This window comes from Phycomyces blakesleeanus, assembly GCF_001638985.1.
Source record: "Phycomyces blakesleeanus NRRL 1555(-) unplaced genomic scaffold PHYBLscaffold_2, whole genome shotgun sequence".
Classification (NCBI taxonomy): Eukaryota; Fungi; Mucoromycota; class Mucoromycetes; order Mucorales; family Phycomycetaceae; genus Phycomyces; species Phycomyces blakesleeanus.
The window spans coordinates 3667800-3681933 of NW_017265135.1; the positions used below are offsets into that span (position 1 = coordinate 3667800).

The 14134-nt window shown below is 34.1% G+C and overlaps 6 protein-coding genes across 6 annotated transcripts; 3 read left to right on the forward strand and 3 right to left on the reverse strand.

Moving 5' to 3' along the window:
• Positions 1 to 363: 363 nt before the first annotated feature.
• On the reverse strand, positions 364 to 4513 carry PHYBLDRAFT_163263 (hypothetical protein; the record flags this gene model as incomplete). The annotated part of the gene is made up of 7 exons (XM_018434766.1): positions 364 to 412; positions 575 to 696; positions 1055 to 1096; positions 1669 to 1773; positions 2480 to 2981; positions 4160 to 4203; positions 4274 to 4513. The coding sequence occupies 7 exons, from the start codon at positions 4511 to 4513 to the stop codon at positions 364 to 366; spliced, it is 1104 nt and encodes a 367-aa protein (XP_018298279.1).
• Positions 4514 to 6567: 2054 nt separating this feature from the next.
• Positions 6568 to 7229, reverse strand: PHYBLDRAFT_140244 (hypothetical protein; the record flags this gene model as incomplete). Its single annotated transcript, XM_018430361.1, has 3 exons — positions 6568 to 6711; positions 6822 to 6874; positions 7004 to 7229. 3 exons carry the CDS (start codon positions 7227 to 7229, stop codon positions 6568 to 6570), a joined length of 423 nt encoding a protein of 140 aa, XP_018298280.1.
• A 201-nt stretch (positions 7230 to 7430) lies between these two features.
• On the reverse strand, positions 7431 to 8300 carry PHYBLDRAFT_140245 (hypothetical protein; the record flags this gene model as incomplete). The annotated part of the gene is made up of 3 exons (XM_018430362.1): positions 7431 to 7624; positions 7826 to 8071; positions 8195 to 8300. 3 exons carry the CDS (start codon positions 8298 to 8300, stop codon positions 7431 to 7433), a joined length of 546 nt encoding a protein of 181 aa, XP_018298281.1.
• Positions 8301 to 8853: 553 nt separating this feature from the next.
• On the forward strand, positions 8854 to 10887 carry PHYBLDRAFT_140246 (hypothetical protein; the record flags this gene model as incomplete). The annotated part of the gene is made up of 4 exons (XM_018430363.1): positions 8854 to 8858; positions 9400 to 9523; positions 9590 to 10036; positions 10108 to 10887. 4 exons carry the CDS (start codon positions 8854 to 8856, stop codon positions 10885 to 10887), a joined length of 1356 nt encoding a protein of 451 aa, XP_018298282.1.
• A 111-nt stretch (positions 10888 to 10998) lies between these two features.
• Positions 10999 to 11640, forward strand: PHYBLDRAFT_140247 (hypothetical protein; the record flags this gene model as incomplete). The annotated part of the gene is made up of 2 exons (XM_018430364.1): positions 10999 to 11162; positions 11262 to 11640. The coding sequence occupies 2 exons, from the start codon at positions 10999 to 11001 to the stop codon at positions 11638 to 11640; spliced, it is 543 nt and encodes a 180-aa protein (XP_018298283.1).
• Positions 11641 to 12100: 460 nt separating this feature from the next.
• On the forward strand, positions 12101 to 13186 carry PHYBLDRAFT_140248 (hypothetical protein; the record flags this gene model as incomplete). Its single annotated transcript, XM_018430365.1, has 3 exons — positions 12101 to 12474; positions 12544 to 12755; positions 12933 to 13186. 3 exons carry the CDS (start codon positions 12101 to 12103, stop codon positions 13184 to 13186), a joined length of 840 nt encoding a protein of 279 aa, XP_018298284.1.
• Positions 13187 to 14134: the final 948 nt, after the last annotated feature.

A 14134-nucleotide genomic window follows, 5' to 3' on the forward strand; every position in this document is an offset into this window, starting at 1 on the left:
CTATATATTTTATACTGACAAGATGATAGCTACTATGCTATCCCAATATGAATATGTTCTTATATGTGATAAATCCAACATCCGAGTGTCTGGATCACTACATCACTGTACTCTCGTCTGCACTTGTTTTATTTTATATCTTATTTTTACTTCATACATAACACAAATTATATGGATTATAATCTTTTCCACTTAAATCACATAAAATGAAAATATATGATTTATGTCTCAAGTTAAATCGTGAAAAAATGACTCATCAGCAACAGCAGGTATATGATTTGTTGATAGAAACCAAATAGATCTTTTGTTTTTACAGAAATAGGTGTGGTCACAATTTTTATTTATTTATTTTATATTGTGCGTTTATTGCATAAGAACTACAATAAAAAAGACATTGCATTGAATATAAACTCTTTAAAATGTAAAGTAAAATTCTAGAAATCTCTATAATTATACTTATAGAAGCTTTACTTTCAATAAGTAAAATATTGCATCAATAGTTTTCTTGAATGCAATTATTCTATTGCCATATTTAGGACATAACGTTATGTCTCTCAAGCACAATATTTCTTACACAGCCACGTTTGGGACACGACATTTTGCCTCTTGAGCATGACGTTTCTTACACAGCCACGTTTGGGACACAACGTTTTGCCTCTTGGGTACAACGTTTACAAATTGTATATTTTGTATATACTGCATAAAAAAATAGAAATATTAATATGATTACTACTTAAGTACACCTAGAAATTCCGTTATATTAAATAAAGATGTACTTTATTCATGAATTAAATTATTTATATTTTGATAGATTGATTTTACTCATATAAACTACTTTTGATGGTTAGGGACCAGATAAAATTGCTGGATGCTAGACACTAAGTCACTTTTTATGAGGCTGGTAAATGGTGAAAGGCGGAGATTCAATAAACGTAGTGCTCCAGAGAAATGTCGTGCCCAAGAGGAAAAGTGTCTGCCCCAAATAATTAGCATTTAGAAGTATATATTTTTTTTAAAAAAGAAACAATATTTTTAAAGACCGTACTTTTTATACCTGCTCTCTAAGAGCATCTCCAGCAGTATCTAAACCCAAATACTAAATATCCAAATTAGGAAACTGGTGTTTAGATTTTCCAAAAAAAACGTCTCCAGCAGTTTTTAAACAAAAATCTAAATACCCAAATCCGGAATTTAGATCTAAACTTTTTGAATCAAAATCTAAACTTCTGTAGGTTTTCTCAGAATTTGTTTAGATTCTATCATTTGCTAAATTTCCATTTTTTATATTGTGACTTTGAATTTTCAATTTTAAATCTCAGACTTTAGGAAAAACCTCACCAAAATCATCAGCTCTTTAGAATCTGTGTTAAGAAACTGCTGGAGTGACCTTGATATTCTTCATACTAAATTGCTTTATTTGTACTAGCACGGTAAATCTTAATTTGGATATTTAGTATTTGGGTTTAGATACTGCTGGAGATGCTCTAACAGGGATAATTTTTTTAATATCCAAATATAGAAGTATATTTTTACTACTATCAGAACATCATTTGAGAATCGCTTTTATCTTACTGTTATATATTATTTTTAGGGTCTTATTTGCTATACAAACCAGTAATTTCTACTCAAAATAATATATGGTATGCTATCTTATACCAAGTGCTTTACTTGAAGTTGAATATTACATGCTTCCTCATAGTGATAAAGTGACAAGAAAAAGTATTCCTTTAATATGCTTTCAAATAAGTTTATATCTTTGGAGTATAGTACTGACTATAACACCAACATATTATTTATTACATGACATCTATATTTGGCACATATTAATCTTCTAAAAAAGAAATATTATTGTTTTTCGATAAAGAATTCTTTATCGAAAAACAATTCCGAGAGCACCTTAAAACTCATTATATTTGATATGATATTAAGGAGTTATCACAGAGTTTTTAGTGGGGTTACAGACTCAGACAACGAGCCAACCAGTGACTTGTTTAAAATAAAAAATCATTAGAACACCGAATTTTATAGGTAATTTTCACCAAAAAAATATGCTGCTCATTACAAAAAAATGATCAAAACAAAATATTTCTTTACATACAAGAGATTCTTTCAAATTCTTATAAATATATATATATATGAACGTGAGTAGAAGCTTTAAAAGTATCTATATTTCTCTTATATTTATCAAAAAGCTGATATTGAATTGGATAAAGTATTATTCTTTAAGTATATGTTTAATTACATATAGCTGTTTGATCTAATAAAGTAGAATATAGCAAGAATGGTACCAGAAAATAATGGGAAGCTATTAAATTAATAGCAGCATTAACTGAATATCATAAAAAGAAACAAGATATATTTTTTTTTATTTTTACAATCATTGAAAGATTTGGCTTGAATTTTTAGACAAAAAGTCCAGAGTTCTTCGTCTTCTTCTTTGGTTTTCTTTTGCAAGTTCGACTGCTGTTTCTTCACTTACGGAATTGTCAACCATATATTCCTTAATACAATCGACAATTCTTTTACATCTATTGAAGAACTGTCGATCATTGTTTCTCCAAGCAATGCTGTACCTCGTCTCCATCTCGTGTATGGAGACACAGTCAGAGAGTCCCACATGCCATTCTCTCCACAAGTCAGTCACCGTCTGCACACCTCTGCTCATTCTATACCAAACAGGTATGTCTGGCAGCTGGGAAATTGGTTCAGAGTTGTTGGCCGGGACTGGAAATGCTTGGACCTCTGTTGATCTAGCTCCATCTCTTTCCCCTCCATCTTCTTGAAGGGACCGAAGAGGGATTCTCCCAGATACCAAGTCGTCAATCTTCTGGTGAAGAACACCAAACTCCCACAGAACTTCTCTGTGAAACCCGCTGTTCGCATTCTGCATGTCAGCCAACTTTCTGGCCATCAGAGGAAGTGCTCTCTGCAAAAGAATGTCAGTAGGCTCAACATCTGTCTCCACAAAAGCCTCGACTGATCTAAAACATTGACATGTAAATATATTAGAACTATTTTTTTCACTGTATTATATATTAGTTTTTTTTACCTCTTGAACTCGATATATTCGGGATCATGGAATACACCTTGCTGCCACAATGGGTGCCCTGGAGTTTTGCTCATCATTAACACAGAATCCTGTAGAAAAGTGATTCTTAATTGCTTCAGAAGCTCCAGAAACCCATGTGCAGCTGCGGTTTGCTGGCATGCTCCTGACAAAATCCTGTCGTACCAAAAGTCTACCATTGGGAAAACCTTGCACTGGAGCGACTCAGCTGGTTTCACTTGGGCTCTTGGCAAGTAGAACTGCCTCTCAGCTGACGGAAATCCAGTCATAGTACGCATCGCACCTCTCGGAAGATTGGTGAGGTATGCACCATTCATTGTGCTGCTATTCCAGCGACCCTGCCTTCTGATATCCGACTCGTCAGCACCACTCATGTCAGCCATTCTTGCTGATGATCCACGGGCAGCATGGGTCTTTGCTATAGAAACGATTCCACAGGCCTTGAATGCCCTGTTGATTGCTTCAAGATGAGTGTAGTAAGGCATTTCCCTGGTTGGTTCCTGCCCAGATCGTAGCAACTTATGGTTGAACCATTCCTCGGATGTTTCAAAAGATGGAAACTGCTCACCATCAATATGCCATCTCCAGAAGAAATAGCATCTGAGTGCCATGAATGGACAAATCTCAACCTTGGAATTTCTCAAGCAGGCTGCAAGCTCAATTCGTCCGAACTGGTTTGTCTTTCCCTGCTTTAAGACCAAGACAAAGGCAGGGCATTTGGAAGGTCCTTCACGATCCAACATGACTGTCTGAAGGTTGGCAAATTTGGCTTTTCTTGCAGATTTGCCACGGAGCATACAAAAATGCGACAGAAGAAAAGACACCACATTTCTCAGGTCACCTCTGCTTGATCTCAAGAAATAATAGCTAACAATGCTAGCAATCTCGTTCTCTGTGATGTATCCATCCACCAGAGTTCCAAGGCCACGGTCCTGGTTTTCAGCATGACGGGCACACTCATTGTTGAACTTCATGTTGTCCAACAGCTGGATACAAGCCTTGCAAGGGTGAGGGTGGTTGTTCACACCGACTTTAACTTGCTTCTGGTACATATCCACAATAGCAGCAAGATAGGCCATTGCAGTTCCATACTTGATAGTTTTTCCAGTGTCTCTTCTGTAGGTTCGGTTGACAACCTAACAGAAGAAAAGATAATTAATTCAATTACTTACAAAATATATCTCCAAACAACAGCAAAAAACTTACACAGTCTTTAAGAAACAAATGGAGCTTATCTCCATATACAGTGTAGTGATTTTCAAGGGGAATGCTCGAGAAAGCTTCATCATACCAATCTTTATACTCTTTTTGCTTAGAAGCATAGCTTCTCTTTATGTTCTCTGGTCTGTTAACTTCAGCTTCGCGAGAAGTAGACACCTGGGCCTCCATCATTCTAACATTCACATCAGAAGTTGCGGCGGAATAGCTAGGAGCGTTTGGATTCATTTTGAGTAGATATTAAAAGATCTGGGAAGATGAAAAGGTAGCACTTTTACATGCTACTTATATTAATGTTGCCAGAAAATTCATTGTAATTTATTATGCTTAGTAATAGGTGATTAAGAGAAACTCCGATATTAAGATATTGCTGCACTTATATATGAGAAACAAGACAAGTACTTAATAAAAGAAACCTGCTTCTTCATTAATATGTTAAAGAACATATATAAAAATATAATGATATTTTTTAGATATGTGTAAAAAAACCGAATTTTTAATAAAGTTTTATTAGGCTGCATATAACTTATGGAAAAAAATTAATCGTGGTGACCTTCATTGAAAAGAAATAATTATTTCGGGTGGGAACCTAAGATATTGGCCGTTATTCCAGCGTCGGTCATTAAAAATGAATGTCCAGAGAAATCTTTAGAAATCCTCACCCCTTGATAATAATTATTAACATAACACATCAAAGAGTGTAATGTAAACAAGAACATTTGTCTTTTGCATTCTTGCTAAATTTTTCCCATTTCACCTATTTCACTCTTATATACAAGTTAGTATGTTCTTTATTACTCTCAAAAACACTCTCATAATTAGTAAAAGAAAGTTAATCTTCAAAAGTTACACTTCACCATAAGAAAGGCAAGTAGTCAGCTATGAGAAGATTGCATGGTATAACATTAAAGCCAAAGAAAGAATATAAAAAATAAACTACCAAAAATAAGCTTGCTCTAATACAAAAGTATCTGTACTTCTACACAACTGTTTGTCCAGAGTATCTGCTCTAAACGATTGGAATATAATTATCAAAATAGTAAACTCATGTGTTAAACTATGTCTGTTAATTGGCTATATAATTTAAAATGTTCTCCATACCTCTGCAAACTCTTACTTATGGCGAATTTTACGTATATGTTTTCTTAAGCACATTATTGAAGTAGTAAACATATTAAGCTGTTCTTTGAATATGCTTATTTTAATAAAATAAGCTCAAATACAAGTAAATATAATATAAATCTTCTTAAATAGCAGTAAAACCTTGGAAACAAAACATAATATATAAAAAAGATATTAATATAGATATTGTATTGGCTAATTATCCATAAAAATATATGTTAATAAGATCATTATGATTGTTTTTTTGCTCTCATCACAACAATCATCTCCCTATTTTAAGTTGCTGAATAATTTAGACACAGATATAAAACTCTTGCTACTTTTGATATACAGTATTTAAATCCAGATAGCAAGCTCTCTAATACCAACATTTTATTACGTGAATTATATCTATATTTGTATTTTTGTTCTATTGCCTAATTAGTTGATTGACACTTTTTGGTCAATTGACACTTCACTTTGTGAGCACCTACCATATTCAGAATAGTGCAATTTATCAAATATAGATGATATTTACATAATTTCAAGTCTGTATTGTAATCAATACTACACTCAAGAGGTAGGATTCTTTTTGAACATATAGCATATTAAAATTAATTATCTTTCTCATTTCTTGTTAATAAAGTACAAAATATACTGCTTAAGATAATGGTTTTTGCTTACAATAACATATTGTTTGCCTACTTAAAAAAATATTAGCTTTGATATATATAAAATTCTAGAAAATGAAATATTACAAAAAAAACAAGATTATTTTTACAGGCAGTGTTGATAGGAATTATTAAAATTACTATATATGGATATTTAAAAAGATTTAACTCCTTTTCTTTAGCAGGGGTAAAATATATAGATTTTAAAGCAAAATAATCTTTTTTGAATTTTGGAAATCACTGTAGGTGCTCTTGGAATTGTTTTTCAATAAAGAAATTTTTATTAAAAAACAATAATGTTCCTATTTTAGAAGTATATTTTTTTTAAAAAACAAATAATATTTTTAAAGACTGCAATTTTTATACCTGCTTTCTAGGGAATTACTTATTTATTCCCTTTAAGTTTTAATTTTTTGGGGGGAGGTCCACTATTTTTTTCTTGATGAGATTGAATTAAACATGAAATATAGAGACTGTGACAGCTTTTACTTTTGTTTTCTTTTTAGAGTTTCATATATTGTTATGTTCAAGAACAAGTCCCGTTACAAACCCCATCTCTACTAGTATCTTGAGGTACTCTCTGTTTGCATATGCTCCTGCCAGAATCATCCCTCTGCGTTCTTCTACTTCTTCTAAGCTGTTTAGCATGCGTAACTGCATGCATAAACTACCTTCTCCATTTCTTATTTATCTCTTCACTCAATCAGTATAAATACTCGTCAAATTGTTGTCAATAAAGCTCCATCTTTCTCAAGCTCAAAAACCTCTTCTAAATCATCTAGTTTTTTACAACTAGTCTCACTTCTAAACTCAGTCCCTCAAAGTCATTACAATATATATATTTTTTAGCATTTTTAATTTTTTTTCAAAATACATTTCAATAAATAATATTGTTTTTTTTATTATTTTTGTGTGTTCAAGTTTCTAAAGAGTGACAAGTTCATACTTTTGATGAGATCCAACTGCTTTTGTACTTCTTCTAATATGTTGTTTATCAAGTCTACTTTCCCAATGTCAACTTCTGACATATTCATCATTACTTCCATATCTTCTCTTTGATGATAAAGTGGCAATGCACATGTCATAAATTGCTGACAAGAATATGACAGATTCTGGCTACTTCTCTTACTTTCATCCTCCACACCTCTTTTCTTATCTACTTCTACTGGCATCTTGAGTAATTGCAATTGCAAGCAATATTGCTTTTGTTGCAAAAAGTATGCACAGTCAAGACTGGCAAATCTCTTCAACAAATATGCGTGCTTGCAAGGAATTTGTCATGTCAAAAATCTTGGGCAAGAGTATGTTTGAATCAAGTTATTGATTACAAAGACACTATATCACAAATCTTCCAACATGAACGACTTGATCTTTCACTCCCCATCAGAGTCATTCATACTGTTTCTAATCTCACCAGATGGGCTGATAATCATAGTAGAGAGTATGTCCTCTTGAATCTGAGAGGCTGCATAAGAGTGTTGAGATAGCTTGTTCTCAACTGGCCTCATTCTTCTATTGTTGACGTGAATTCTTTCTACTTCTTCATCATAGAAAAATTCAAAATCATCTGTCAAAATTAAAACCAAATGGTCTAGTCTTCTAACACGCACAAGATTTATATATATCGTCTTGAGCTGATTGTATCATGATTCAATATAATTGTTGGTCAGGTATTGTAGATGGCTGGACTGTATGTACAGTCTTTAACATCTTTTTAACAACTCCATTTTTCCTGCCCACCTTTGTTCAAAATATTGAAGAAATTGACCTTGACTCAAAATATGCTCTGTAAAGTAGTCAATTTTCTCCAGGAACGTCTCCTCATCAGATTCAACAAGAATATCTTTCAGACCATTCTTTAATTTTTGCTTGTACTTTCCAAGCTGCTCTGATATGTATAATACATCTGATTTCACTTTGCTGTCAAGATTTTGCTGCCAGGCACGAAGAACATGAAAGTTGCAAAAGTGAATTGCAGTTTGAGGCAACACTACTGTAATAGCATTGATCTCAGCTATGCTATAATCAATAGTGATGTTTGTAAGTGTAAATCCACTATTTGTGCAGAGATGTACCAGCCATTAATCTATAGAGGCAGCACTATGATCATTTGTGAACATGTATGCTATCAGTATACTTTTGCCTGTTTCTGGATGGCATGTGACAATTGAGTAAAGAACTTCCATACTTCTTGCAGAGATTCCATAAGTAGTATCAATGCAAATCGACTTGGAAATTGTCATGAGTGCAATTTGAGAGGGTGATTAGAACCCAAATGCAAAAGGCAACAAAGAGGTATTGAAGAATGATAGCTGGGCAGTGAAGATACAGTAGTTTTGGGAGGGCAACTTTTCATTCATTCAGATTGCTAGAGATCTTTCTTCATCTGAATGAAACATGTATAACAAATTCTTCATCTATATTTTTATTTAACACATGTTTAAAGACTTTCTTAATATGTAATCACATATCTTTCTCATTCTGTTATACATATCCTCATAGTTAGGCTTCCTAACATCTACACCCCATTCCTCAATTCGTCTTAGAACAGAAATTCTAGTATTTCTATAATTGCTTCCTCCTTTAAGAAGATTCTCAATCATTTTGACAGCTTTAGAAGACAAAGACAAAGTTCTAAGATCTAATTTGTATGATCTGCTGACATGCAAAAAGTAACAACATCTGAGCTGACATATTGCTTAATGTGAAGAAGAGCAGAACATCCACAATGCTTCAAATCCTTTTGTGCTAAACAGTAAGTACGCTTTGTTTTGTATTTGCCTCCATGATGACACCATGCTGTCTCTAAAAACACCAAATTGCTTGAGATATACAAATCTCTTTTCTTCGCCTACTTTGTTGAACAAAGTTCGTGAATGAAATCAAGACATTCTTGTCATTCACTGGCTCTAACTGACACTATTGTATTTAATAGAAACATTTTTATTTCTCTGAAAGGCGAGTTGACCAATACATTCTGCACATTAAACAAATTGTAGATAGTGTTAGACATTGTAAAACTTGTGTTTATAATATAATATTTATATTCAAAATAAATGGGAGCAAGGGAAAAAATAAATAAAAAAAGTTTTAATAAAAGCCACACTTCAAAAGCACTGTTTGTAAAAGCTACAAAGCTATGTTCAATTCAATCTCATCAAGGAAGAAATTAGAAAATCCTTTATTTCCTGTACCTTTTGCACATTGAAGTCCGTCTGGACAAGATAATGTGACCGGCTTTCCTTCTTTTTTTTTGGCTCTAAGGATAATAATAATTACCCCTTTTTCTCTATTTTAATACACTACTGAAACACCACCAATATCTGAAGTAATACTTACAAGAAGAGAACAACAAGCCTTGAGAAAGGCAGCACTTGAAGCAGCACCTGTCAGAACCCTGAGAGATATTGGATCTGCATTGGGACCTTCGACAATTTCTAATGTTATGAAGTTGAAGTCTAACATTGTTTGTGTTTTTGCTTCTGAATGAGAACTTTGCAAACAAGAAATTGAAGAACAATGCTGCGTCAAGTGGATTATCAGTCATCCTAATAGACATAGTTCCGCTGTTGATATCACCAAGAAGAAGTGTGTGCTCTTCTCCCAGGTATACTCCTGTCATAGAGGTGGAAGCTATGAACCTGAAAGCAGAGAAAAGCATCCAATTCAACGTAAATCGAAGAAAGTCAGCTGTAAGGCAACTCTCACTATTACTTGTTATGCTGACAAGTCTCATGTTTACGTGTTTGATTTTATTGCCAACCACACCAACCATATTCCTGGGGATATTAAAACCGATCTTGGACTTATTCCTTTAACTCGAGGTCGTGTTGATGATATTGTTGCCCGTTTGACAGCCAGTCCAGGCTCATCAGCTAGAAAAATCAGACTTGAGATTCTTTGCGACATCGACCAGCAAGAGTATTCTCTCAATAGACGTAAAATCAACTACTTTGATATTTACAACAAAATACTTGCAGTAAGTTTTACATTGCAATTATTCTTTAACTTCTGAATATTAACAGTTGTTTTGATGTATCTGAACTTTAGATCAACCAAACAATCTTTCATTTGCATAAGGACGACTTTAAGTCTATGAAGATGTGGTTTACTGAAAAACTTTCTCCCAAAGGTTTTATTATCTTTGAAGGTAACCTGCAGACATATTCGAACGATGAGAGCCTGTATGCATGTAGATTTACCTTGCCTTTCCAGCAAATCAAGATAAAAGCTGCAGCAAAATTCTGTATGGATGCCACCTACAGTATCACTCAAAAATCAAATGACATTCTTTATACTATTGTCATTCGTGATGAAGAACTTGATCGTGGTTTCCCCTGTGCATACATGCTGACCAATGACCATTCCTTAGGTCCAATTATTCAATGGTTGAAGCACTTGAAAGTCAATCAGTTGGTTGTAAACCCCCAGCAGTTCACTACTGACTGTAGTGATGCTGAGACAAATGCACTCATGGCAATCTTCCCTGGATGCCAGATCCAATACTGTCTTTTTCATGTCAGTCAAGCATGGTACAGACAACTAAACCTGAAAGTCAAGACAGGAAATACTGCTGCTCAAAACCGTTTGGTTCAAGGAGAAATGCTGACTTTTCTTAAGCATATCATGTATGAAGAGCATATAGTTGTATTTCTTGACAAGATTGCTGACTTCATTGGAAGATATCAGCAAAGTCAACCTGATTTTGTCCGATACTTTGAGACCAACTGGTATACCATGGCTAAGTATTGTGTTTGGAGTAGAGCTTTTCATCAGCTTGAATTCTCTCACATGCTAACAAACAACTACATCAAGTCTTGGCACAACTAGCTAAAAACTCATTTTTTAGGCCGCAGTCACAACAAAAGATTTGATTGACTGATTTTCATACTGACAAACGAAGTAGAGTTCTACTTCAAAAAGGAGAGTATCAGAATCAATATGCGCAGTGGCCCAATGACAGCTGCCCAAAGACAACAAAGGAAGAGAGAGATGTCTGCTGAAGCTGTTCCAGCATACATGCGTGCTAATATGATTGTTAGCCCGTCAAAAGCAATGTCTCTGAACGACACTCTTGATGACACTGATGATATTCTTGAAGACGGGTTTTAGTTTATTGACTCGTTTACCGAAAATGGTATTACCTATCAAGTTGAAGTTAACAACAATGTTGTTCTTTCTTGTACGTGTTATTCTTGGGCTAGGTACATGAAGCCTTGTAAGCATATGCATTTGCTCCATATCCATATGTCAGGCTTTGCTTTCTTGTCTGTGGCTCCTGCAAATAATGTGCTGCCAATCACAATTTCTGGTGAGCAGTTTGTTAATGACAACACTATGTCAATTGATGGCACAAGGGAGAGCACTGGGCGTGGGTATGCCATAGAGGCATTTGAGTATGCAAAGAATTGTTCATTAACAACTAGACATAATGAGCAAAACTTGTATCAACTGATGCAGTATGCTACAGAAGAGGAAGCAGAGGTTATCAGGGCAGCATATGTTGCTCCCATAAAGGCTTTTCAAGAAATCAAAGCTAAATATGAAGCTCATTTTAGAACTTTAAATACACAACATCATTAATAAAAAAATCTTCTGCTTTATTTACAATTGTTCTCACAATATATAACTATTCCTATTACCTTCTTAACATTGTATATTTGGAAATATATGTAAGTATAAATTTAAGCTGTATTCTTGGCTATCTTAATATGTCATTATTTTGGTTCTATATCTCTGTGTTTTTTTGAGAAAATACAAAGGTAACATGTCGCTTAATTCTGAAATTCAAATTTTGGTTGTCCGGTGTGCAAAAGGTACAGAAAATAAAAAGATTCAGAAATTAGTGGACCTTCCCCAAAGAATTAAAACTCAAAGAAAATAAATAAGTAATTCTCTTTCTAGCATGGGTAAAATATTTTTAATATCCAAATATAAAAGTATATTCTGACTACTATCAGCACAGTATTTAAAAACTGTTTTTAATTTACTATCTTATACTTTAAACCCTTATTTGTTTTATCATTTGCTATTTTTCTTTCTAATGTCATTCAACAACTTATGTTTCTTTTCTGTTGACCCCACTCAACCTGCACCACATGGTAAAGCCCCTCGTGCCATCACTTCTGATCAAACAGATCTTGAACAAATTGAAGACCAGCTTGTTCATGACAATAAAGCAATTGACAACAGTAAAGTAGAAGTTCTTTATGATTCTGATGCTGAAGTAACTGGAAATGGCGAAGTAGAAGATTTAGAAGATATAGAAGACTTGGAAAACTTTGAAGACATAGAAAATGATGAAGACTTTGAGGATATAGAAAACAATAAAGAATTTGAAGATGTGACAAATGCTGAAAACGTTAAAACAGAGCATAATGATGACGTCCAAGGCTCATCATCAGCAAATAACAAATTGTGATGCACAAATAGCACAAGTTTATTCTTCAAAGCTGCCATTAATACTGACATTCACAACAAGATCAGATCTGCAGGTGAACATAAGAGAAAAGTTGGGCACCTTTGGAATAACTTCCTAGTGGCCTTTAGGAATGAGCAAGACTTTAGCAGTTTGCCCCAACATTTCAAAACCACTGTGGACAGCAGTAGATGCAACAACAAGTTTAAAGCACTTAAGGTAGCCTTCAAGAAAGAGTCAGATAGAGTGTATATTCAAGCTAGTCGTGGCCTTAAAAATGGTTGGCACCGTTTTCAATGATTCAAACAAATGCACCAGATAATCTTGACTGATTCTTTGTTTAGCATTCCATCTTTGCTTACAAGTGAAACGTTAACTCAAGGTGCAATAATTATATGTACGTCTTCCACTGAAAGAATAATAAGAGAGTACGTTATTATATCCCAGCCATTATAAGTAGTTGATGAAGGACAACTGGTAACTGAAGAGCCTGAGACAAGAAGTTCTAGCTCTGTGTCTCTCCCTACACCAACAAGACAGAGTCAGACACATAATACTAGAGACTACAATGTCATCTTGGAGTTAATGAGCTCGACTTATGACAAAGTCATGGAAGAATCCAGAGCCGCCACATGCAAATTTGCAGAGGCATTTCTTGGTAGCAATGAAGAACAAGCAGAAAAGAATAGGATGATTGATCTGGACAATTAAATGCGAGTAAAATACTTTGAGAGAAGAGAAAGACAAGAGAGGAGAGAGAAACTAAAATTAGAGAAAGAAAAAAGAAGAAAAGAGAGAGAAGAGCTAAGACTTAAGAAAGAAGAAAGGAGAGAGAAGAGATTAGAAGAGAGAAGAAGGAAAGAAGAAAAGAGAAAAGAGAAAGAAGCAGAAGCAAGAGAAGTGGATTAGGAAAGAAGAAACAGAAGGGGAGAAGAGTTCTTTTTGTTAAAGCTTGTTGAATCAGAAGTGAAAAGTAGCCATATCTAAAATAATAACAATGGTGGGGCATAAAATAAATATCAAATATCTTTCATCATTTTATATCATTAAACTAAAAGTAAGACAAGTATATTCTGGAAGTTTTAGCTTTACAAGCTGCTAACGACTTTATTTCTTTTCATTACTCCTTGCTCCTTGAGCTGTCTCAAGCAAGTATCAAGACTTGATGCAGTAGGGAACTCATTTTATACAAAGATCTGGCTAACACCGTCTCTATCCAATAGGATGAATGAAAAACTGACTCTACCATCAACATTGTCTTCTAAAAATCTGCGTATATCAGCTTCATTCTCCAGGTCTGCAGTAATGTAATCCTTGTTATCAATACACAAATTGTGTAGAATGCGACAGGATGTTAGGACCATTATTATGCTGTCTGTACATATTATATAAAGATGTTTATACATGAATCTCCACCAAGACACAAACACTGGAAAAACCGCCCTGATTAACAATGTGGCCAGGTTGGTAAACACATATGTAGAAATAGTGATTTTTTTCAACTCAGTGTGTTTTTTGAAGTTCAGATCAAAGATGTAGTTTTAGTTGGTTTCATTGGCTAACAGAATTTTAGAATATCAGTCTGGTACGGAAGGCTAAATTCACATACAGAGACCTATCAGAATTCTCATTCTACCACCCCTTTTTTTTTATTCCTAC